Below are 26,593 nucleotides of genomic sequence, written 5' to 3'. Positions count from 1 at the left end.
CCTTTGGCGGTTCCGGCAGTGGACCCCGCCTGCGCCTTGAAGGACTAAGCCTCGGCGCGGATCCCTCCCCTAAACCCCTCTCCTGCTCTGCGTTCCGTTCCCTCGGTAACCACAACTCCGGCTGGTCAGGGAAACTACCTCTACAGGAAGCACCTCCTGAGTGGGGTCAAAATGATGAGGAGGGGAGGAAACATAAGAATGTGATAAACTGTGGTAACTTGTTTGTTCATCAAAAGAATTAGGATATTAAAGGGGGAAATATAAAATTAAAGTATAAGGGACCAGCTTGCTTGTTAAGAGATAGGGGAAGCATCTGTGAAGTTGGGAAACAGGAAGCAACTGCTACAAACCGCAAGGCTATAGGCATATTGCAAGGCTATAGACATATTGCAAAACTCAAGACCACAAGTATGATTAATCACCATATAGGGAGCTTTTCTTAGCTTCTTTTGCAGACACAGGTTAAGGATGTTGGGGGACGGCTGGAGCTGATTGTGAAATCAGCGACCACCGGGCGGCGGCCACCGGAGTGGACGGCGTGGGAGTGCTCCGGGTACGCCCATCACTGTCCGGAACCGATTGTGAAACCAACGATCACCTGCCTCGACACAATGCAGACACGATGCAGAGGGATGCTCAAGCTACGCCCACCGCTATCGCAAGAGACACGAATGAAGAAACCTCCAAGAAACTATAAAAAGAGACTGAATAAGGGAGTGGGGCGTGGGGCACTGCAGTGTGGGACACTGCAGGAGGGGCGGTTAGGAGACCCCTACCCACCCAGCGCTGTTTTGCTTGCTACTGCTTGCTGTAATTAATAAAATTCTAATTGACCTTAAAAAGGCTGAATCAAATTATTTGCCTCAATTTATCACAATTTGGTGCCGTGACTCGGATAAAGGAAACCCGGGAGGGAGGCCCCACTAGGGTGAGGCGCCCCACCGCCTTTTTGCGGTGGACCTAAGGGGGGGCTTCCTCCTTGGGCCTTTACCGACGAACCTAAAACTCAGTAGCAAGCAAAGTTACCCCCGTTAATCTTTGTGCATGAAGAACCGCGGAAGAGTGAACACGCAGGAAGCGTAAGTAGCCCCCGGTGGGTGGTGGGCCTCCTTTTTCCAGGGTTGATTCAAACCTGCTGGATTGAGGGATTAATATTCCAAGAGCATCCAGGGTTGATTCAAACCTGCTGGATTGAGGGATTAATATTCCAAGAGCATCCAGGGTTGATTCAAACCTGCTGGATTGAGGGACTAACGTTCCAAGAGCATCCAGGGTTGCTTCAAACCTGCTGGATTGAGGGACTAATGTTCCAAGAGCATCCAGGGTTGGGGGACGTAGGAGGAGGGGAGCTGCACCCCCCTCGGCATCGAGTTACCCTCGGTGGGGAGGCTCCTGGGTTAGGAGGAGAGCAAGCAGGCCTAACCCAGATGCGGAGGTGGACTGCGTCAAAGTTCCTGGGGCGGGGGATCCCCGGAGAAACTTCCCCAAGTTTCGGCTTACTAATTTAGTATAAGTGTATGTGCTCGGTGGGCCCCGTACAAGCGGGCTCCGGAATGCGTGTGCGTGTGAAAAAGACGGTGGGCCCCGTACAAGCGGGCTCCGGAGTGCATGTGAAAAGGACAAAGCCTTGACCCCGGAAACGGGGTCTTTAAGAGTCGTTTAGGGGTGTGTAGTCCCGGGGTGATTGAGGTGAATAAGAAGACACACAGGGCGAAGCCCCGGTCGAGAAACAGAGGCGCCGGAAAGATGTGAGTAGTCCGGTCCGGTCCGCCCAGTCGCTCGGTCAGGGGTGGGACTCCTGGAGTGCAGCGAATGCGAACGTGTGTGTGAGAGGGGAACTGGCAGCTCAGATTCCCCAAGTGAGTGTGGACCCCATAGTAGTGCGTTTCCCATATCCGGCGACGGAGTGGGCCACAAATTGGGGGAAGCAACTGTCGTATTGTTTGTGTTGAGTGTGAGAAGGCACTCTAGAAGATGGGTCAGAGAAAAAGTAAATCTGCTGAACCCATGGGTGGGAGAATCTCGGTAAAACTTCCACTAGGCTTAATGGTAAAATATTGGGATGCCTTTCCTTCTAGAAAAGGAAAAGATAGAGTTAAAATGATCCATTATTGTATGAAAATTTGGGGGGAGTAAACGGATAGGGGGAGACCAGCTGTATTGGCCCGTGTTTGGGTCGTTTGAGGATTGGATCTGTCAAGCTCTAAATATATATATATATTAACTCCAAAGAGCCCTTTAACCAAGAGGAGAGCGAATATGCAGCTCTTTGGATAGTGGGAGAGATGGAAGAAAGCTTTCCAGTTGTATTCAGGGGTGGACCCCAATACCCCAGAGGGTGAGACACTTTTGAAGGTGCATTTTGTGGTCGATTCTTGGGTGGACATTCGGAAGAATTTGGAGAGGTTGGAGGGATGGCAGGCGAGAGGATTGGATGAGTTGTTGTGAGAGGCTCAAAAGGTGTGTGTTGGGAGAGAGGATGAGAGTTTTAAAAAGCAGTCTGGAATCGTGTTAGCAGCAGTGGGGGGGACAGCGGAGTCCCCGGGGGGGGAACTGGAGGTCAGTCCAGAGGTCGGACTGACATCCAGCGAAGTTGGTTTGAAGGGAAGTCGAGAGTTGGTTTGAAGGGAAGTCGAGAGGTGGAGAGAGCATTGTCTGTTTCTATTGTGGGAAGAAGGGACACATGAGGAGAGAGTGTCGGCAGAAGATTGCTGATGAGGAACAGTTCAAAGAAGATTAAGGGGGTCGGGGGCTCTATCTACTGGGGACAAGAGAAAGAACAGAGCTCCTGGTAAAATTAAAAATAGGTCCCCAGCAACAAGAATATGAGTTCCTTGTAGACTCAGGGGCGGAGAGATCAACCGTCCAGACCCTTCCCCAAGGGTGTAAGGTTTCATCTAAAATGATACAGGTGATTGGGGCCAAAGGGGAACCCTTTGGAGTACCTGTAATTAAGGATGTACTCTTAGAAAGTGATTCTAAATTAGGAATTGGGTCATTTTTACTAGTTCCAGAAGCAGATTATAATCTATTAGGGAGAGATTTGATGGTCGAGTTGGAGATAGGGATAGAGGCAAAAAAAAGGGAGAACTAACAGTAAAACTATATCCTCTCCGGGCTGAAGACGAGAAAAAGATTAACACAGAAGTTCGGTATACCCCCGACAGTGTGGGGAAATTAAATATTGAACCCTTTGAGGTAACTATCAGGAACCCAGAAATCCCTGTCAGGATTCGGCAATATCCCATACCCAAAGAGGGGAGGGAAGGACTAAAAACAGAAATAAAGAGACCTTTGGAAAAGGGACTTTTAGAACCCTGTATGTCCCCTTTCAATACCCCCATTCTGCCGGTAAAGAAACCGAATGGCAGTTACAGATTGGTGCATGACTTGCGGGAAATCAATAAAAGAACAGTTGAAAGATTCCCGGTCGTAGCCAATCCACATACTATTTTAAGCCAACTTGGCCCAGAAAACCAGTGGTATAGTGTGATAGATCTTAAAGATGCTTTTTGGGCCTGTCCCCTTAAGGAAACTTCTAGAGATTATTTTGCTTTCAAATGGGAAGACCCGGATACACATAGAAAACAACAATTGAGGTGGATAGTCCTTCCCCAGGGGTTTACCGAATCCCCAAATTTGTTTGGGCAAGCTCTGGAACAAATATTGGCAGAATATTCACAGGGGGAGGGGATTGTGCTTCTACAATACGTAGATGATTTATTAATTGCAGGGAAAGAAGAAGAAAGAGTAAGGGAAGAAACTATAAAACTCCTAAATTATTTAAGCCTTAAGGGACTCAAAGTTTCAAAGTCGAAATTACAATTCGTGGAAGAGGAAGTTAAGTACCTCGGACACTGGCTGACTCAGGGGACTAAGAAATTGGATCCTGATAGAGTCCAAGGAATACTTTCCCTGGAAGCTCCAAAAACTAAAAGGCAGGTTCGACAGTTACTGGGACTTTTTGGGTATTGCAGACAATGGATTGAAAATTTTAGTGGGAAAGTTAAATTTCTGTATGAAAAATTAACAACAGACGGGCTATTAAAATGGAGCTCCGAGGATGAGACCTGGTTAAAATCATTAAAAACTGAATTGGTCAATGCCCTGGTTCTCAGCCTCCCAGATCTAAAAAGACCATTCTTTTTATTCATTAATGTCAATGAAGGGGTGGCGTACGGGGTGTTAGCCCAAGAATGGGCTGGAGGAAAGAAACCAGTGGCATATCTTTCAAAGCTTCTCGACCCTGTTAGTCGAGGGTGGCCTGCCTGTTTGCAATCGATAGTGGCTGCTGCCCTTTTGGTAGAAGAAGCAGGAAAGATAACTTTTGGGAGTGAACTGAAGGTTCTATCTCCTCATAACATCCGTGGAGTACTACAACAAAAAGCGGATAAATGGATAACAGATGCCAGACTCCTAAAGTATGAAGGCATCCTAATTTCTTCTCCTAGGTTAAGTATTGAAACCACAAGCTTACAAAATCCAGCCCAGTTTCTATACGGGGAACCAGTTGTGGGACTAACTCATGATTGTCTTTTGCAAATAGAGGAACAAACAAAAATAAGACCAGATCTCGAAGAGGAGCAATTAGAGGAAGGATATCGATATTATGTAGATGGATCCTCTCGGGTCCTTGAAGGGAAAAGGAAATCTGGGTATGCTATTGTGGATGGGAAGATTTTTAAGAAAATAGAATCTGGTCCTCTTAGCCCCAGCTGGTCAGCACAAGCATGTGAATTGTATGCAGTGCTCAGAGCTTTAGAACTGCTAAGAGGAAAGGTTGGGACCATTTATACTAATTCAAAATATGCTTATGGGGTGGTTCATACATTTGGTAAAATCTGGGAAGAAAGGGGACTTACCAATTCACAGGGAAAGGGGTTGATACATGGGGAATTAATTCAGAAAGTGCTCCAGGCCTTGAGAGGTCCGGAAAGAATAGCTATTGTTCATGTAAAAGGACATCAAGTGGAGATGGGAAACTCAGTACGGGGAAATAACTTAGCCAACCAGGAGGTGAAAAAGGCAGCTCTAATGAGTTTAAAACCATATAAGGGGGGGGTCGCACAAAGGGAAAATTGCTCCACTTGTGGAGCTGACTTAGAGGAAGAACCATGTTGGGCTTGTTGGGATGCATACGGGATTGATTCGATACAGTGTGCCTGTGATAACCCCCAAGACAAACATTGCCGGTTCCATGAACCCATTAACCATGTGTTAGCCTTCACGGTACAGGAAAAACAAAAATTAAACCAAATAGGGGTGAAGGAAAAAGAGGGAGGCAAGTGGATACTACCGGATGGGCGAGAGGTACTCCCAAAAGGAATGGCAATGAGGGCCCTGCAAGCAATCCATGAGAAAACCCACTGGGGAACTCAAGCCCTGGTTGACCAATTTGCAATTAAATATATGTGCATAGGGGTCTATAATCTTGCAAAACAGGTAACCCAACAATGTTTAACCTGTCAAAGAATAAATAAACAACAATTAAGAGAAAGACCAATGGGCAGAAGGGAACTGGCACAACGACCCTTTTCACATATACAAATAGATTTTACAGAATTACCAAAGGTGGGGAGGTATAAATATTTATTGGTACTGGTAGACCACTTAACCCATTACGTAGAAGCTTATCCTATGGCCCGAGCTACTTCGAACACTGTGGTAAAAGTATTATTAGAGCAAATTATCCCCCGGTATGGATTAATTGAGTGTTTAGACTCGGACCGGGGACCCCATTTCACCTCTAAAATTGCAAAAGATGTCCTGACAGCTTTGGGAACTCAATGGAAATATCACACCCCATAGCATCCACAGAGCTCGGGAGGGTGGAAAGGATGAATGGAGAAAAAAAAAAAAAACAAAAAAAAAAAACAACTCACAAAGTTAATGCTGGAAACAAAAATGTCATGGGTTAAGTGCCTACCTCTTGCCTTATTGAACATTCGAACTCAACCCCGAACTGATGTGGGGATCTCCCCATTTGAAATGTTATTTGGAATGCCTTATGATATGGAAGCCCCCACAGATCACCCCTGCCTAAAAGATTCTCATATTAAATTTTACATCACCCAAATTATGAGCAGAAGGCAGGAATTGAGGAAGAAAGGAGTGTTGGCACAGAGACCACCTCTGGATATCACAATCCATAAGATAAAACCAGGGGATCAAGTATCACAGAAACGGCAGTCAGGACGGCCGAAAAGGGGTGGACTCACGCCAGCCGAGTGAAAGGCCCGGTTGCCACAAATAACCAGTGGAGAGTGACTAGCCAGCGTGGGAACTTGAAAGCGACTCTTAAGAAAAACTAATGAACTCTGTGGACATTATCCAAATCAACCATAAGGGGAAGCAAAAGGGATACAATTACAAACTAGCTAAAGACTATATAGTGATTTGTAATAAGGAAGGTTGTGGAGATTGTTATCCTTTTGTGTGCTTTATATGTAAAATTTGCCAAGAACGGTGGTGGGTCCATTGCCAGAGGGGAAGACCACCAGTTGGGGTTTGTACTGAGTGCTATAAAACTCAGAGAAAACTAACTGAAACTGTGCTAAGGATAGGAGAATTGGAAAATCGCTGGGTCAGTTTTGGATCTGAGTGATGGGAAATATTTACCAAGGGAGTATACCCTGAGTATTTTTTGTTTTCATACTAACGAGCCCACTCCATTTGCTGCTCAGATAATAAAAGAGTGTTGTCGAAAGGAACTGAAGGGGATTCCTTGCAACCCACCTCTGGTCAAAGATAAGAACTGGGAACAGTACAAGGCTAGGCAGGAGCTGAAAAGGGGACGCTCAGGCGAGTACTGCTGCTGCCGAGAAGATGGTTTACCTCGCGGCTCGAAGCACCCGAGTCGGCGAGCGAGGCAGAGAGGAAAAGGCCAAGCCCCCTCTAAGTGGAACAATGCTGAAATGCTCCAACTATTGCCAGTCGAGTACTAGGATCCCTCAAAGGACCAGTCTAAGTGCCTCCGAAACACCAAGGGAGCAGCAAGCCAAAAAGGGGAAAACAGGATATTACGAAACAAAACCAAGGCTAGGACTCCACCCTTATTGGCAAATTATTAGTTTTCTATTACTCTGTCCTAGTGGTGTTTCTAGTCAGGACAATGCTGAACACTTTACTTCTAGCCTACGAAGCAGCAAAGCGATTTGATGAACAAAATGGTAAAAGACAAAATGGGGGATTGTGATAAACTGTGGTAACTTGTTTGTTCATCAAAGAATTGGAATATTAAAGGAGGAAATCTAAAATTAAAGTATGAGGGACTAGCTTGCTTGTTAGGAGATAGGGGAAGCATCTGTGAAGTTGGGAAACAGCAACTACAAACCGCAAGGCTACAGGCATATTGCAAGGCTATAAACATATTGAAAAACGCAAGATCACAAGTATGATTAATCACCATATAGGGAGCTTTTCTTAGCTTCTCTTGCAGACACAGGCTAAGGATGTTGGGGGATGGCCGGAGCTGATTATGAAATCAGCGACCACCAGGCAACGGCCACCGGACTAGACAACGTACGAGTGCTCCGGGTACGCCCATCACTGTCGGGAACCGATTGTGAAATCAACGATCACCTGCCTCGACACAACGCAGACACGATGCAGAGGGATGCTCAAGCTACGCACACCACTATCGCAAGAGACACGAATGAAGAAACCTCCAAGAAACTATAAAAATAGACTGAATAAGGGAGTGGGGTGTGGGGCACTGCAGTGTGGGACACTGCAGGAGGGGCGGCTTGGAGACCCCTACCCACCCAGCGCTGTTTTGCTTGCTACTGCTTGCTGTAATTAATAAAATTCTAATTGACCTTAAAAAGGCTGAATCAAATTATTCGCCTCAATTTATCACACTCATGTAAAAAACGAAAAATCTCGGGAATTTTCTCTTTCTTTTTTGGTCAGCAAAGAGGGAATAGGGGCCGGGCCGGGTGGCCCCTGCGACAGGGCGCCTGCCGGGCCGTCCCCCTCCCCCTCACCCCCCGCCCCCATCGGCTGTCGGGCAGGGAGAAGGGAGACTGTGGGGCTGAGGCTGGGCTGGGTTGTGGCTGATTGCTAACACTTTGCTGCTACTAAACCCTGCTCCCGGCTGCCAGTCCGGGGCCGAGCCGGGTCCGCCGGGCCCCAGGGGCAGCCCCGGGCCGGAACCGGCTCGGCCAAGTTTCTACCACCGTTGAGATTCACCCACAACCACCGGGCAGGGGAGAGGAGAAGCCATCAACCCTGGTGTGCTGGCTGCTGAGATTCTAGCCGCTCCCCCCAGCCCAGCCGCATTTCCCACCGCAAGCTACTGAGCCCGGCTGAGGTCACGTGACCATCTGCAGGCCCTGGGCGAGAAATTACTTCTTTCAGTGCTTCAATCCTCCCTCGAATGAGAGAACAGGACAAAAGTGCAGACATGTAAAGAAACAACATGAAAACACCGAAGTCACTGAAGAAGAATTCACAGAATTCACAGAATTACTAGGTTGGAAGAGACCGTAAAGATCATCGAGTCCAACCCATGCCCTAACACCTCAACTAAACCATGGCACTGAGTGCCACATCCAGTCTTTTTTTAAACACATCCAGGGATGGTGACTCCACCACCTCCCTGGGCAGACCATTCCAGAACTTTATCACCCTTTCTGTAAAAAACATTTTCCTAATATCCAACCTATATTTCCCTTGATGCATCTTGAGACTGTGTCCTCTTGTTCTGTCAGTTGCTGCCTGGAGAAAGAGACCAACCATCACCTGACTACAACCACCTTTCAGGAAGTTGTAGAGAGTGATAATGTCGCCTCTGTTTCCTTTTCTCCAGGCTAAACAACCCCAGCTCCCTCAGTTGTTCCTCATAGGACTTATGTTCCAAGCCCCTCACCAACCTAGTGAAGAAGCCAAGTCCCCGATGAGAGGGATGAGGAGATGCCTTTAGTTTTAGGCTGAAATCCTCTTGTAAAGCTACAGAGAAGGATGTAATTGATACATCAGACTTTTTTTTCCCCCTATAACGCATGAAAGTATGAGGAGATGAAAGTGTTCAAATTGTAGATATCGAACAAAGGCCTCCATGCCAAGCATATGTTGAAGTAGCTGATCCATGAGAAGTTTGAACAGAAAAAGAAAGAGTGATGAAGACCCTATACCCTCAGAGAGAAAAGAAGACTTCTATTCCCAGAGATAAAGATGATTTCAAAGATAGATTAAGAGAACCTTTGCTCTTGAATAGCTCGTCTTTAAACTAGTACCCCATAAGTTGACATAGCCCATAGAAACAGTTGTGAGAAAAACTATGAAAAAATAGGAGGGATTTCACTATTGCAGATTTCCCCAGGCAGCTGCTATTCGTGAAAAATTAAAAGCCATGAAAAACTGTTTCCTTGTGGAGAAGTGTCCATAACATTAACAAGAGGGACTTCTCTCTCTAACTTAAAAAAATAATATTTTAGAAGTGCTAAACTAACTAAATTGCTTCTGTATGTTGTAAGAAAGAAAAAGTTGTGGGAGCACGAGAAGTATTCTCAAAGTTTTATTCTGATTCTTATTACTCTTTTTTTAAATTACTATTGATAATTTTTTTTATATCCTTTTACAGTTTTCAGCCTACTTTGCCTTTCTCCTAATCCTATCTCACAGTAAAAAATGAGTAAGTACATTCTAGTGAGTGCACTGGTAATTAGCCAACACTGAACCCACCACACTAATCCAAGTTTTTCTTCTGCTGCTCAGGGAAAGAAGTCATTCCCCTGTTACACTGTGGGGTCCCTTCCCACAGCAGTCAGTTCTACTTTAACTTCTCCAGTGTGGGTCCAATCTCACGAGCAGCAGTCCTCCCCAAACTGCTACAACATGATTTCCTCCCACAGGCAGAAAGTCCTTCCAAAACTGCTACGGTGTGGGTCAGTCACTCTTCCATGGGGTGCAGTCCTCCAAGGACATGCTGCTCTAGCCTGAGAGCAGGGGTTCCCTCTCTCCACCAGATCTCCCACTGGATCACCGCCTCCTCCAGGCATCTACCCACTCCGGCATGGGCACCTCCCCCACAGGTTGCAGGTGGATCTCTGCATTCCCCATGGACCTCCATGGGCTGCAAGGGGACAGCCTGCTTCCCCATGGTCCTCACCATGGCCTGCAGAGGAATCTTGACTCTGGCACCTAAAGCACCTCCTTCCCCTCCTTCTTCACTGACCTTGGTGTCAGTTAGTCTTGTGACTCTCCTTCATATATTACAATGAACATTATTTTCTGAAATATATTTCTAATGGAGCTGGGGTAAGGAAGGAGAGTTAAGCAGTAAGCTAAGTGCTAGCCCAACAATATGTGCAGCTCCTCACATGACAGCTCTTTGCATTTTCCCAGCTGGCTTCAGCACTTATGGGCGGCGGACAAGCGTGGGCTAGTACACTGCCAGGACTGCTAGTCATGCTGCAGGTGAGAAGCAGTAACCATTCTGAGGGATGGAAATATCACAGCTGGCTACCAGCTGCTTAAGCACAAATCAATACTACTACTATTTGTAAACCCTACTGTAAATGACACTGAAAAACCAATAGCCATAAAAATGGCAGAATCAAAAAAAAGCTGAGGAGAGTGATCATTCCAGAGTTGACATCAGTGGTAACTGTGGAAAACCAAAGAGTGACAGATTCCTGATTGCTACCTTTGAGAAGTCCCCTGGCCAACAAGCTTTGGTGCAACAGCCTCCCCCAAGACACTGTGTCAAAGTCCAAAGGCTCTCTGAGACATGGCTCCCTCGTGGAGAAAGACAGCTATGGTGAGAAAACATTGTGCTCCTACAAGAAACCCCAAGTATGACAAAGAAAATTTTTCAGCAGTTGTACCTGAGAAATCTTGTGCAAATAAAATGACCTGTGCAATAAACTATTTTTAATCTTTCCACTGTCAGCAAGTTAAACAATAAAATTTGGTACATTACTTACTAGAAAGTAAAACAACTTGCATTTCCACACCATTTAGCTGCCCATCATATTAAATGGTAGACATGATGTGTCCTTCAAAGCAGACTACTCGCTATTGAAGGCAGAGCTTTTAATGGGTCTAACAACTCCTTTTGCTTTACTTTTACTACAAGACACTGTCTCTAATATGACACACCATCTCTGAAAAGAAGGGAAACACCAATATATTCATAATTTTGCTTTTAGTGGTTTTCATAAAAGGATGCAAAAGCAGAAAATGAAATAATTTTACTTTGTCCTTACCAAATAACCTAATCATGAGCTTATTTATCTACAGCTCTTTGCCTAAATCTGAAAGGGCAAGCCCTGGGTAGCCCATGTGCACATAGCACATTTTTTTATTTGCCTTCTCTCTGAAAGAAACAACATTATCTCTAATCCAGCAGACTGATGCCAGAACAATCCTGTCTACATGGCCGTCCCACTTAGAAGAGATCTAGTAAAGATATTATAGGATGACTCAAATGACTAATCCAATTTTTAAAAAGGATTTGGCCTGGAGGGAGTGGAGATGGTGGCTTAGTTTTATCAATGGCTTAGGTATTTGATCCAACTTAGCTCAAAGCTACACAATCAAAACATTAAATCCAACATGGGGGAAGATGCAGAAGCACTAAATGAGATTACATATAGCATGAAATCCTACTCTAAAAAAAGCCCCCAAACTTCCCTCCCTCGACTCAAAGTGAAATGTTGAAATTGTATGAAGAAGAATAAAGATTTTACTACATTGACAGATAATTTGCTTAAGAATGCTTTGAACACAGATTATCAAAAGAAGCCTACATGTCTTGGTTTGAAAGACAGGTGTCTGCTAACATGGCAGGAGCCTCCCTTGGAATGGAAAATGTAAACCCCCTCTCTCTGAATTATTAGAATTTTGAAATTAAGGGGCTCTCAGGCAAAGATATGAGAATAGTAATAACAGTTCTTTACTAATATGCATTCTATTTTCTGACCATGATTTACAATGGAAAGCAGCATAATGGGGATTTGCTTGACATTAAAAACAGAATTTATCAGTAAAAAATTTAACTATATAAAATAAATGTCACAGGGGAAAAGTAGCATTGCAGTAACTAATGTAGGAATTACTTGCTTCTTTAAAATCTGGTTTTACATTTGTAAACAGGAAAAAGCAAGTCACCTTTAGCATCAAAAGCAAAATGATTAAGTAAATTTTTTTTTTCCGTAAATGCCAACACAATAGGCTGTGGCAGCAGTTCTCTGGCCACAAAGAGAAACAATTTTCCCAGGCATTCTCCTTGGGAAAAGTCCATGAGAAGATCAAAGAATGAGAAACAATTCTTATCTTAACTTGCTGGACTTAATTAGCCAATGGTGATGGTGTTCAGATTGGAGGACCAATTAGGTCCAGGTGTATCATAACTGTCTATAAAAGCAATGGGCTTCTTAATAATGATATAATAATAAAGAGATTGATCAGTTTTCTGTGAATCATGGAGTCAATGCTAATTATTGTCCATTTGGGGATTGCCTGGAATGGCAATAGTTTTCAAAAAAAGGCTTTCTAATTCAAAGATTATATGCTTCTTGATGGTGGAAAACTATTTTAACCAAGTTCTATTTTCCATAATGAAAATTAGAAATATAAAAATAAAACCTATCAAATTTTAATTCCTTTACTACTGGGGGTATGTGTATAGATATGCGAAAATGGCTCTAATGCTTTTAGAAACTGCAACCTAACAACAGTTATATCCAATGAAGTTTATTTTTTATTTAATTGACCATTGGTCAAAAAAAAAAAAACCAAACAAAAAACAAAACAAACCCAAAACCAACTCCAGAATAAAATACTAGTATCTTATAAATCTAGGCTCATAATTTATGCCACTCTGCATTCTTCAGTTCACAATTAAATCATATTCTAATCTACACAATTCAGAGATCACACAAAAATAGAACTCTTTCCTAGAGATTTTGGAAACTTGATTAATTTTCATCTGGTAGTGTCACAGACTCAAATGTTATAATTTATGGCTTAAACATTTCCATAAAAGACTTTTGCCCATTTTGGCAAAAGTGTAAAATGAAGCTGCACCAACAAAGCCCACCTCATCCTGAATGGGCCTCCTGACTGAAACCCTGAACTGTGAGTTAAGCCACCTAAGACAAATTGAGATAAGATAAAGTGACACTTTTGTTCAATCATCTCAGGTCTGGGAAGAAACAGATAAGGCTGGGAAAGCATTAATGGGAGGGCCAAGCCCAATAGCTGTCATGAAAATCATCCCTTGCTGACTTCAGGCTGGAGGAGGCCATAGCCCCCAAGCTTATCTCTTGCTGCCAGGTTTGCACAGACTCCCCCTCCCCAAACAAGGGGGGAAGATAAGGAGGTTTTTGAGTGTGTGGTACAACCTCTGGTTAGAGACAGTGAATACCCATCCTCCCTTACACAAACTAGCTCAGTTGTAAAAAACCTCCCCCCTACCCTGGGAAACTGCATCCACAGGACATTCATGTGAGGGGCAGCTGAGGAGGTGTCATAATCCATCAAAGATCCCCGAAGTGCTCCTCACACATTCCTGAAGCCTTGCACCAAAGCACTGCACGTGATGCAAAATGATGCAACCAATCCAGTCTTGAAACAAAGTGTCAAACTCGCCCTCCTCCAGGGGAGGTGCCTGGGCGTTCCCACCTGGCCCAAATGTATATGAATCCATTGAATTCTATGCCTTTCAGTGGGGATCCCTCACCACCAAGAAGACCAGATGGAGGGAAGCAACAAGATGTTGTCGTAACCCATGGAGGGGTGATATATTTCTACTTAATCTGTCTCTGTCACTCTTCCTGTCCCTCCCCACCTCTTTTTCTATTTCTTTCTTTTTCTTTCTCATTTACTGTTAAATAAAATATATGTCTTTTTTGGGTATCAACACTTAACCTCGTTTGGTTTTAATCACGTTTTGGGGAATATTAGAACCTAACGTTTCTATCTGCAGCCCACTGAGAGCTCACTTTGCTCCTCTATAATTAGCAGATTGTAACAGGTGCTTTCAAAATTTACATTGATTTAATTAATATATAAACAATTAATGATGGTGTTAGAATGTAGTGTCAAATGTCACTCAGTTAAAAAAAGCTACCAGTGTTAATGGACATGATAAATGTTTATTTTTTTAATAATGCCATATTTAAGATCTGATTAGACTCATCACGCATACACCTGCAAATTGGTGTACACAGACATAGGAAGAGCATACATGGCCAATTTATATATCCAGATCTACAAGGACTGTAATCATACCTGTGCAGGTTGAGTGTCTTCAAAATGCTCATGCTACTGGAAAATTATTAAGTTATTCCATTGACAATGTTCAGTTCAGCTCTAGAGTCCCCTCCAAAAATCTAAAAGTTTTGGTGTGCAGCACCTCCAGTGTGAATGTTTCACTGGGTCGTTACACCACACTGCTATGCAAGCAACAAACCATAGTTTTTCATTGAAAATCACTGACAAGACCTAAACAGATTTTTAAATGTATCTATTCTGTTACTAGTTTCATGAGACAACCACTCCAAACCCCACTTTTCACTTTTTAAAAAATTTTTAATTTAAATTCTCATGGCCTTAGTGAAAGAGATAAACAAGATTGTGTAGAAAGCATTTGCCATTTGTTTGCTCTAGTCTGCCAATAAAACTAATGTTTTGGAGGCTAAGCCAAGTGTGATTTCATTTTTTATTTGAATTTCCAGTTATTTGAACCAGGCAATTTAAAATAAAGTATCAGCTAGATGAGCTTATACAGTCTGCACACATTAACTTGGCATTTTAACTGTCCAAATAAAGTGTAAAAATGAAGTTGTGGAAAGAGGCTGGAAAGGTTGAGACATGTCCTTGTGTTGTGGTTTTACCCCAGCTGGCACCCAAGTACCATGCAGCCTCTCACTCACTTCCCCCACCAGTAGAATCAGGGAGACAATTGGAAGGGTAAAACCTAGAAAACTCATGGGTTGAGATAAAGACAGTTTAATAGAGAAAGCAGGGCCCCATCATGTGTAACAGCTACTTGGGTAGACAAACGCCATCACTAAAAATGTCCTCCCCCTTCCTCCTTCCTTCCACTTTCTATACTGAGCATGATGTCATATGGTCTGGAATATCCCTTTGGTCAGTTGGGGTTCCCTGTCCCGGTTGTCTCCTCCCAACCTCCCATGTACCACTGCCAATCCCCTTGCCAGCATGGCAGTAAGAAAAGCAGTAAAGGCTTTGGCTCTGTGCAAGCCCTGCTCATCAATAACAAAAACATTTCTGTATTCTCAACCCTGTGGTCAGCATAAATCCAAAACATAGCCCCTTACAGGCCACTGTGAAGACAATTAATTCTACCCCAGCCAAAACCAGAACACTTTGTTTCAAAGGTGACTTGCAAAATTGGACAGGTCATTTATTTTTAATTATGTGCTTACAAAGACTTGGAAAAGATCTGAGAGCTACTTTCTGGTTTTAGTCTACCAATTCTTGTCTTCCCTGTTTGGATGGAAATCCTTTTAGCAAGACCTGGATTTCTTTCAGCTGCAAGAGAGAACCATCTGACTATCTAGATTCTTCATAAGCTTCAAGCTGAAAAGGTATTACATAGTCTTTAAAATAAAAGTACTTCCTCTTTCTCCAAAACAATTTTTACTTTTCCAATATCTACACTGTCCTGCTACTCTCTAACTGTCCACAAGGTTTTCCCAGTAGACAGGATCTTACTGCCTGCGGTGAACAAGTACCCATAAGAACATGAGAGCTGACGATGTACTGTCTTTGGTCGAATCTATGTGTGTGAGCTCTAATCAAAACTTCTCCACTCTGTTGGAGCTAAATAGGCAATATGGATAGACTTTCTGATGTGCAGCAATACATGTAGTCTTTGCCATGGGAGGAACAGTTATACAAGAAGCTACCGGCTACCAGCTTGTTGTTAAAAAAAAATCACTGGGGTTTTATCAGCTATTAAACATCTATCCATCATCTAATTTATATATCATGTTAATAGGTTCTAAACTGATTACCTGAACTGAGAAACACATCATGACTGACTAAGTGAATCTTGCTCTTTCAGAAAGGTAAGGTAAGGTAAGGTAAGGTAAGGTAAGGTAAGGTAAGGTAAGGTGAGATTGGAGGAGGGATAGGAAAATAGAAAAAACAAACATATTTAAGAATACCTATGTGTCACCAGATGACACAAGGAAAAATGACGCACCACAGCTTTGGTCATGATGAAGAGACTAATTTATTTCCTCTGACTCAAATCTTTTATAGTTCTCAAAAGGTGCCAGTGGATTGGAGGGTGAATGTGCCACCTCTCCAACGACACTGGACAAACTACCTGTACATCAAATTTCTCCACCTCTATGAAAGAATGCAAAACAATAGGTTGTTTACAGAAAGTTGTGTGGGAAAGTTCTCTACAAGAATGTAAACTCAGAAGGCTTTAGAAAACTCTTAAAAATCAGGGTGACAACCTATGCATATTTTTGGTAGACAGGACATTAATTCAAATTTTTTCCCCTGTTTAATCTTCTTCAAATAAAGCCATTGCTCAGTTTTAGTCCTGCTCATTATTGTCTTCTGTGTGACTTACAAACACCAAGGAACCTAGAATTTTATATGGTTTCTAGATTCTTTCATATTTTAGACATGCAGAAGTCTCAGTTTCCTTCAGGTTACTGGGAGGTAATATTGAGTGATTTAGCAGCAAGCAGACAACACTACATCATTGCTGTAATAGAAATGGGGAACCTGAGAGGGCAAGAAATAAGAGTCATCCTAGAGTAATCCAACCATTTTAATAAAAATCCTTAAACAGATGATATGTAAATATCCAACTCTTTTTTCCTGTTGTGAGGGTCATCTGGCTAGGTTTACATGCTTAGCTCTCAGACAATAAATTTGGACCTCTGATGCCTAAAGATTTTTGCTTTTTATGCGTTTTCTATATATTGGTAACTTTGTAGACTGTTAATACATGGTTATATAGCTCCTAGTATTTTTCCGACCCTTTCTCTTAGATTTTAGAATAAGCTAACCCTTCAACCATTCCTGAAATTCTATCTAGTCTTATTCTCAAGAAAAGAACCTCTAACAAGGACATTTTGCTTTTCAACCAGAGTTTGAAAAGATATTACAAGAAATAGGGCAAAGAAGCCCCTGGAACAATTCCAAGGGGCAGACCCAAGGGTGAGTTACTGGGGTGTTATGGTTTGACACTGGCGCAATGTTAGACTGTCTTTTTTTTCTTTCAAATTGGCCTACCTCTCCTAGGCCGCATGGCTTCCCCTCCCCCACCCAGCTTGTGGCTGGGCAGGGAAGAGTCTGCACTCCTTGCTGACTAGAATTAAAAAGAGAGTTCCCCTAAGAGTTCTCTGCTTTTAACCCCCTGTGTTCTCAGAAGTGTGTCTAATACCTTCAGTAATCACTCTAAGTGTCAGTATCCAAACCTGACTACTAATTAGTTTGACCTTAACTTCCTAAGAAAATTCACTTCCCTGTGAAACCATGACATGGGGTAACTGATTTCCTATTGGATGTATCGGCTAGATATACTAATTAATTAACCTTATAAAAATTGTAGCAATTCTTTATCACTTGTGCACATACTCATGTTTTGTCCACCTGAAAACTTTCATTAAAGATCTGCTTTTTATTTTACCATTTTAACACTTGTTGCAAGGTTTTGTCCTTTTGTTCTTTGGCAACACCCCTTGGAAACTGTATGTATCGGAGGGATGGAGGGGGGGAAAGTGGATAAAGGAAAAATAGGGACAGAAAAACCATGTCTGTGCAACAAATTTAAGAGGCAAGAAAGCAAGCAAGAGAAGATAACTGTTTTTAAATTGTGATATAAATTTTTAGGTGTGCATTTTGTCCAGTCTGATTTACTTATGAACACACATACACCCACTCAAAAAAACTTAAAATCGTTATAAAAATCCAGGTTTCAGTGCTGCTTGGGGTTTTTCTATGCTTGAAATTTTTATGTATTCCCAGATGGAATGGGTTTTTTTACTATAATTTGGTGAGATATTCTAAAAATATTCCTAGTATATTGTTCAAATATTCTGTAGACATTTTTTGAATTAAGTTTGCTTTAGGTAAATAAGATGATTTGCCTTATTTTACTTTAACAAAAGGTGTCCAAGAAGCAAAAGAGTAATTCAGATATTTTTGAAAATAATTCTTATAAATATTGCCCTGCAGACAAAATGGAATTGCTGCTTACATCTTAGAAAACATTTAGGCCACTTTCTCAAATCTGTTTAAATTTTCCCCAAGTCAAGTCTGTTTTGCCCATGATCTTTCCCTGTCATTATCTTCCCCCACGAGCCTTTTGTTATATTTTTTCTTCCTTGTCTAGTTGAGGAGGGAAGTGACAGAGAGGCCTCCAGCCAGGGTCAACCCATCATAGTAGACCTTAAAAACATGGAAAAAAAGGGATTATCCATTTCAAATGAAGATGAGAGGCTGCTTTTCTTCTTGAAATTAGAGCCACTAAAATTAGCATTTCTTAAAAGATACACCAGTTCTGCAAAAGAAATTACAGAAGTGCAACTTATTTTTCAAGCCTGTGGAGGACCAGGTGTAAGCATGTTTTGTCTCAAACATTCTGTTACAAGAAAGATGTGATTGGAAGAGAGGGTCCAGCAGAGGTGGAGTAGCACTGTTCTGAGCCAACTTGCTGCTCTGCCTTGAGACTCGTGCCCCCACCAACTCTCCCTCCCCCCCCAACTCACGTCCTGAAGGAGGGCTCAAATGCCTGACTGTGCACACATGAATAAAACAGCGTGAAAAGTCTAGTTTACATGAGGCATGCACCAGATTAACTATAAAAGGAAACTGATAGCTTTCCCTCTTCTCTTTTCCCTCTTTTGCTTTTTTTGCTTCACCAGCTCCAGACTATCCATGCAGCAGTACCTATGGGGGCTCTAAGGATTAGTGATCTTTATTTTCTCTCTCTTTTTTGCCTTTATTTCTCTTCTCCCTTGCTTTGCCTGGGCAAAGCACATCTATCATATTCTATCCGGTACTCTGTACGAAAGTTTGTCGTGGGAGTGAGGAGCTTGTGTTAGTGTGTTGTGGCTTGTGAGTCAGCACCTTTGAGAAGTTTGTTGCAGGAGTTGAGAGCTTAGTGAAGTGTACTGTAAATTAAGGGCTTATTAGCCAATACCTTTTGAGAAGTGTATTGTAAAACGTAAGGACTTGTTAGCCAACAGCTTTTGAGTCTAAGCAGTGGGCTAGTTGCCAGAGTTAAGATGATTGTAGAATAAAACATACGAGTTCCCTGACCCTTGGTCTGGTGTCTTTGTTCTGCCGGATGAAAACTTATAACGAGCGTCACATCCCCTACCAGTGGGTCGTGACAAAGCCTACTAAAATAGAAGTTGGTCCTCAACTGACATATGGGAATTCAAATATTTCCTCTGTCTCTTCCAGAGCAGGAAGTTCAACTTTTTCTTTTCTCACAGAGCATTCCTTAAACACTGGGTGCTCTAGATGAAGGTGAGAAATCTTTTAAGACCTCCTATTAAAGTTATTGCAATTTCATAAAATACTTATAATATTAATAAGATAATAAACAGCTTGAAAATATTCACACAGTCCAGTGGTCCACATATTTTACACAAGTGACCAAAATGACAACCTCTTTTGGCACATTCAGATCATGTATGGTATCCTCAACATGGGAGGCAGAAAGACCTGGACTCCACAACAATAGAAGATCACAATAGTTAACACATTTTCCTGCTGATACACAGACAAAGCAATAGTGATGCTTACATGGCTTTGGTTCATAATTCTAAGAGAAAAGATAAAGCCTGAATGGAGGGACTTTTTTGTCTCTGGCTCAGAGATCCTCTGGCTTTCTTTTTGCAGAAGAAGAGTTGCAGAAATTAAGCAAAAACCCCAGACATGCAGACTTCTCAGTCCATACCACAAAACACACTTCCAAATCATATTAAGCACCTGCTCAACTACCTGATGTAGAGCAAACCTATAACAGGACAAGGGAGTCATATTCTACCCTCAGATATGGGTATGTTTTGAGCATAGCAGCCTTTATTTTTTGGTCCTTCTTAGGTCTAGGACAATATAGAAATGGAGTCTAGAAAATGCTTCAAGTTTTGCCCCAAGCGGACAATACATTTGCACAGTGTAGAAGAAAAATGGAAAAGTACTCCTAACTTCAGAGTTCATCTTTTTAAAGTCATGGCCATGTAAGCAATATATCAAACAACTTGTTGTTTCTACCACTTCTAAGGACACACACAAAGAAGTTGCACACTAGAAAACACTGAAAGATTTTTGCTTGGTCTATACAGACAATAATTCTCAAATACTGACAACTATCACAGTTAGTAAATTTAAAAGAAAGCTCTTATGTTGCAAGAACACCAAACAGTTCATATTTTCATCTGATCCAAAAAGTTATACCTTGTTACAAGTAATTTTTTAAAGTAATAAAACAGCAGTATACTGGGAGTAAAAAAACATCTTCCTCTCAGTTTTCTTCCAGTTTGCCTATTTTGTAAAGGGAACAATAAAAGCAAACATTTAACCTGGCTCTAACCCTATTCCTATGATTAACATGGACACTCAAAAGACCAATATCTCAAACGCATGTGTCTTGGTTAGACACTGGTCAAACACCAGGCACCCACAACAGCCATTCATTCACCCTCCCCTCACACAGCTGGAATGAGGAGAGAAAACACTCCAAGGGCAAAACAGGCCTGACTCAGAGCTATAAAGTGCATTTATTATTAAGAAGATCATAGCACAAAAATGAGAAGTAAAATAAGACCTTAAAAACACCTTTTTTCCCCCAGCCCCTCTCTCCTTCCCAACAACAATGCATGGAGACAGGGAGTGGGGGTTCTGGTCAGTACATCACCTGAGGTTTTCTTCTACTGCTCAGGGAGAGGAGTCCTTCCCCTGCTACACTGTGGGGTCCCTTCCCACAGGGGAGAGTTCTCCGCCAACTTCTCCAGCGTGGTTCCAATCTCATGAGCAGCAGTCCTCCCAAAACTGCTGCAACATGAGTCCCTCCCACAGGCAAACAGTCCTCCCAAAACTGCTGTAGTGTAGGTCACTCTTCCACAGGGTGCAGTCTTCCAAGGACAGGCTGCTTCAGCCTGGAAGCAGGGGCTCCCTCTCTCCACCATGTGTCCCACTGGATCACAGCCTCCTCCAGGCATCCACCCACCCTGGCATGGGCACCTCCCCCACGGGCTGAGGGTGGATCTCTGCATTCCCCATGGACCTCCATAGGCTGAAGGGGGACAGCCTGCTTCCCCATGGTCTTCACCACAGCTTGCAGAGGAATCTTGGCTCTGGCGCCTGGACCACCTCATCCCCCTCCTTCTCCACTGACCTTAGTGTCTCCATGTTGTTTCCCTCACATGTTCTCATCTCCTCCTCTTCTCTAGCTGGAACTAAAACTGCCCCCACTTTGTTTTGATTTTCTTCTTAAATATGTTATCACAGAGGCATTACCATAATCTTTAATTGGCCCAGCCTTAGCCAGCGGCATGTCCATCTTCAGAGCCATCAGGGATTGGCTCTGCCGGACATGGTAGAAGCTTCTAGCAGCTTGTCACAGAAGCCACCTCTGTGGCCCCCCTGCTACCAAAAAACAGGCCATGCAAAACCAACACAGCATGACATTTTCTAAAGGCAAATATGTACCAGGGATAATAGCTTTAAAGGCAGTTTTAGACAAGAGGTGCTGGAGCATCAACACCTGTACACAGATTGACTATACATTTCTCCAACCAGTTCCAAGACAGTGCTCTGGCACAAAATCAGCTCTTCATACATCATGCTCATGCACTGCTCTAGTGGAAGCTCAGTTAGATGATCTTTCTCTGGTTCCACATGGTAAACCTAAACAATAAGTGCAGATTTAAACAGAACTATAAAGGAAACAGACCTATGCAAACTGAAGGAAATATGGGTTAAGCACATTACTTATTATTCACAATCCTCAGAGTAAAGTCTCCAAGAATATTACATTGAAGAACTTTATACAATCTTAAATCTTGAGGATACAGTATTTAAATAGTACATATCATCTGCTGTCTTATTCCACCTAATTAAAAATCTTTCCCTCTGATTTTTTCCAGAAGCTTACAAATAATCCTATTATTATTTGACAACTCACTCCAAAATTCTTTACTCTCAAACACGAGGCATTATCAAGGTCATCCTTCTTCCAAATTTAAAATACTTTAAAGTTGTTATCAGAACACAATGACACAGCAACTAACAGAACAACTCCTTTAAGATTAGATTACACACTTCCCTTTTCTATTCAAAACAATATTTATTAAGTTTCCACTCATAATTTTCAAGATTTGACAGAAGAATGGAAATCTGACTTTGATACATGTAATTTTAATGAAAAGCTTACTTTTTTAAAATAACAATTTGTTCACTTTATACCAACTTTGCCTCCTCAGTTTTTCCCAGCAATAATGCACACCTCCTGGAAGCCTGCCTTTTTGATCTATTGAAAAACTCTTCCAACTTTTTTACCATAAAATTCAAGGTACTGTTCCAGATGTAAAAATTTTGGAAATGACACATAAGGGTAGAAAAGATTGATTCACCATGGATGACAATTCAAGCTCTGCCTCTTGCGGAGTACAACATGGCCTATTAATCTCCAGAATAATTTTCAATAAAGAAACTTGCACATTTTGTCAAATAACTGTTACACATACCCATTTCTGTACTGAATATGTAATGTTTTCTCGGTTTCTTTTACAGCTCTAATCCCCACACATCCCTGATCATATATAACAGCAAAAAGAATGAATGATGGGCTAGTCTTTTCATAATGATGACTATATGATTAGTATTAACTTCACAGCTGGGAAATCATCTACACATATGCTATAAGCTTAGATTTATCTGAACAAGTGTCACTAGTTATATAGCAGATGATTTTTTTATATTTGGAGTTCCTTTTTCTCCAGTGGATCACAAAGCATCATACAAACAGCAACCTGAACCTCAGAAGCATGTTTCAGTTAGAAAGATGATAAAAGGATAACAGGTGAGCAACATCTTTTTGTGATAGTAAGGGCAAAGGATAAACAACTCCAACTAAGAACATCATGGCAGACCATCATCCTTAAAAAGGTAGCAAGAGAGTTTAATGTATGGCTGAACTGACAAACCTCAGCAGCTTTAAACATCTCATCTGAATGTCCGACACTGAAAAATGCACACACCACCATATGCACCTCAAACAAACTAGCCAATCAGACTATCTCCATCTTCCATTTACTTCATATTTATCTACTAGATCAGAGATTTAAGATAACTAACATACATGAAAGAGTAATAGATGTTTTCATACCACTTCGTCTTCAAGCTTTGTAAACAAGCCCATTAATCTTTAATGTATCAACAGTATAGGCATATGTGGTTTCTTTCAGACATACAACCAAACACAGTAATCTCTGACCAATAAAATTCCCAACAATGTATAGACCTTTGGCACAGAATGTAAATTGCCACTGATGTGGTATTTTGTATTTTTAGCAACAGCTTACCTGAGTAAACACTGAAAGATTTAACTCAAGGCCAGCAAGCCAGATGCAGAGTAAATTTAGCCCTTTGTCTCCATATCTGTGTGCATACCACTGAAACATAAAACTTCATTGTTTCAGAAAACATGTAAGGATGTTACCTTTCTGGACGTGGATGATATCTGGAAAGTTGGCCAAATGCCCCTGATACAGTGCTAACAAATCCATCAGAGCATCGAGGTCCTGCCGGGGCTGATCTGCAAAGAGGTCCCCGATGGCATCATAGGCTTCTGCAGTGAAGGCTATGGCTTGGTTGAGGCTAGCTGAAAAGGCCTGCTGGTCCAGCTCAAATGCCTGACTGAGACACTTAAAGGAGTGTCCCACCTTCTGGTATTCCTTCTTGAAACCAGTGACTTGTTTGCGAGCAAATTCATTGGCTGTGTGATTAAGCTGCAGGGCACTTTCATCCATCTTCTTCATGAAGGCTTTGAAGCCATCCACCTGACTTTCTACTTCATGCAAGTCCAGGCCAGCCCCAGAGCCAGCAGGGACACTGATGGTCAGGAAAAAGTTGGCACCCACCATCTCATCCTTCTCAGCCTTGCGCTTGCCTTGTTTCCAGGTCTTTTCATCTGTGCTGGGACAGGTGAGGAAGTGCTGGAAGGCATCGCACTGAGCCAACACGGGGTGGCTGCACATGTGGTCCATCCACCAGGACAGGCCTTTGCGACGTTTGGAGATAAAGTCCTCCTCAAAGCGGCCAGTGGCCTGCTTCTCTGGCAAGTGGGGCACAGAGATGACAGGGAACTTCTCAGCCAGGCGCCCATAGAGCCAGTCAAAGTGCTTGTAGCGGCGGTGCACCTGCTGCCCAGTGTGGCTGGACACTAGCTTGTAGGCAATGTAACTCTTCATGCCCTTGAATTTAGTCTGTTTGGTGGGGTCCTCGATGGAGCACTGGAAGGGATAGGGGTTCTCCTGCCACTCAGGGCCCCGGGGACCCAGCACCACACACAGCTTGTCCCCGTCCTTCACAAAGCCTGATACCTCACCCAGCACGAAGGCCTCCCCACCGGACTTGACGAAGGTTGAGAAGCGGTTGAGGTTGCGGCTTACCGTGGTCAAACTCTTAGTGCTGCTGCTGGGCGGGTGCAGGTGGCCTGCCAGGTGGCCACTGCGGGAGCTAAGGGATATCTCAGACTGCATGGACAGGTGGTAGTGGCCAGAGGCCCCTCTGCCCGCCGTCTCGTAGACGGGGTAGGAGCTGCTCAGGGAGCCTGGCTTATCGGCCACCGTGGAGCTTTCGTCCCAGTCATCGTCCCAGTCGTCATCGCTGCCCTGGCTGAGCTGGTAGGAGCCGCCATAGGGCGACGGCAGGAAAGGGTACCCGGCGGCGGCGGGGGACAGCGAGAAGGGCTCAGGCGCCGCCGCCGGCGGGGCCTCTAGTGTCGCCGGCTTGAAGGCGGCGGGGGGCAGCAGCGTCTCTAAACCGACGGCAGGCAGGTTGGCGTAGCGGGCGGGTGGCGGCGTCTCGGCGGAGCGGATCACCCGCACGTAGGAGGCCGGGAAGAGACCGCGGTCGCCGTGGCTGTTGATACCCTCCAGCCAACCCTCGATGTCCTGCTCACTGCAGAGGCTCAGCACCTCGTGCTCCCGCAGCGAGATTTCCCCCGGGTTTTCCGATCTGAAATCGTACAGCGCCCGGGCCTGCAGCGCCATGGCCCCACCGCCCAACCGCCCGCCGGGAGCTTCCCGCCGCCGCCCCTCACCTCACCACGCCGGCGGAGCTGTGCAAGAGAGTGCCGCGGCCCTCTGTGTCTGGCCCGCGGGGACGCTGCGGCGGGAGACTCCCAGTCCCGGCTTCACTTCGGCGGGCGAGGCAGGCGCAGAGGCCGAGCCGGCGGATATCCCACGTCGCCAGTTTCGGTAATCCAGAGCCGAGAGGCAGGACAGAAGAGCCGAGAACAGAGCAGCCGCCCCCATCGATGGGCACAGTCCGGCCCGCCCCTTCCCCGCCCGGACATTAACGTCCGACTGGCCGAGGAGCGAGCGCCAAACTCCGGTCGTACTCGCTCTCGCCCTCCCTTCCGCGGCCTCTGCCCTGACACGAGAAAGGCACCCCATTCTCACAGCCAGAATAACAACACGGTTATAATCTGGTAGAGTTTTGAGTGGATTTTACCAAGTTTTGAAGGTTGGAATATTGCAAGTTCAGCCTCTTTAAATCTGTTGATTAAATTTTCATAAGTTGACAAGATTTCCATGACTCGAATACATGATGATTACTTCCAACCCTCCTCAAAGATGTTTCAGCACTTCTCCAAGTTTGGCAAAGAACTTTGTGGGTCTTCTCAGATGCTTTGTTTTCTTTTCAGGGTTTCCATGTTGTGATAAGAATTTATGCTGTCCCTTCCTGAACTTTTCATCAGTAAGTGTATTACAGAATCACAGAATCACAGAATGAACAATGTTGGAAAAGACCTTTGAGATCATCAAGTCCAACCTATGACCTAACCTAACACCTCCTCATCAACCAAACCATGGCACTGAGTGCCTTGTCCAGTCTTTTTTTAAACACATCCAGGGATGGTGACTCCACCACCTCCCTGGGCAGACAATTCCATTGCCCAATCACTCTTTCAGTGAAGAATTTTTTTTCTAACGTCTAACCTAAACTTGCCCTGGTGCAGCTTAAGACTATGTCCTCTTGTTCTGTCAGTGGTTGCCTGGGAGAAGAGACCAATCCTCACTTGACTACAACCATCTTTCAGGTAGTTGTACAGAGTGATAAGGTCTCATCTGATCCTCCTTTTTTCCAGGCTAAACAACCCCAGCTCCCTCAGCTGTTCTTCATAGGGCTTGTGTTCCAAGCCCCTCACCAGCCTTGTTGCCCTCCTCTGGACATGTTTGAGCATCTCAACATCATTCCTAAATTGAGGGGCCCAGAACTGGACACAGTACTCAAGGTGCGGCTTTGCCAGTGCCGAGTACAGGGAAGAATGACCTCCCTGCTCCTGCTGGCCACACTATTCCTGATACAAGCCAGGATGCCATTGGCTTTTTTGGCCAGCTGGGCACACTGC

General features: G+C 43.7%; 1 protein-coding gene across 1 annotated transcript in view; it reads right to left on the bottom strand.

The window, feature by feature from the left end:
* Positions 1-25,327, bottom strand: part of LOC128822717 (sorting nexin-18-like) — a 45,501-nt gene extending 20,174 nt beyond the window's left edge. The window contains exon 1 of the mRNA XM_054004531.1: positions 23,675-25,327. Coding sequence (XP_053860506.1) covers positions 23,675-25,229 — 1,555 coding nt within the window. The 5' untranslated portion in view covers positions 25,230-25,327. The remainder of the gene's footprint in view (positions 1-23,674) is intronic.
* Positions 25,328-26,593: the final 1,266 nt, after the last annotated feature.

Source organism: Vidua macroura (assembly GCF_024509145.1).
Source record: "Vidua macroura isolate BioBank_ID:100142 chromosome W unlocalized genomic scaffold, ASM2450914v1 whyW_random_scaffold_30, whole genome shotgun sequence".
Taxonomy (NCBI): Eukaryota; Metazoa; Chordata; class Aves; order Passeriformes; family Viduidae; genus Vidua; species Vidua macroura.
Note: the sequence above shows the minus strand (reverse complement) of the source record. Positions and strands in the feature narration are given on the sequence as shown.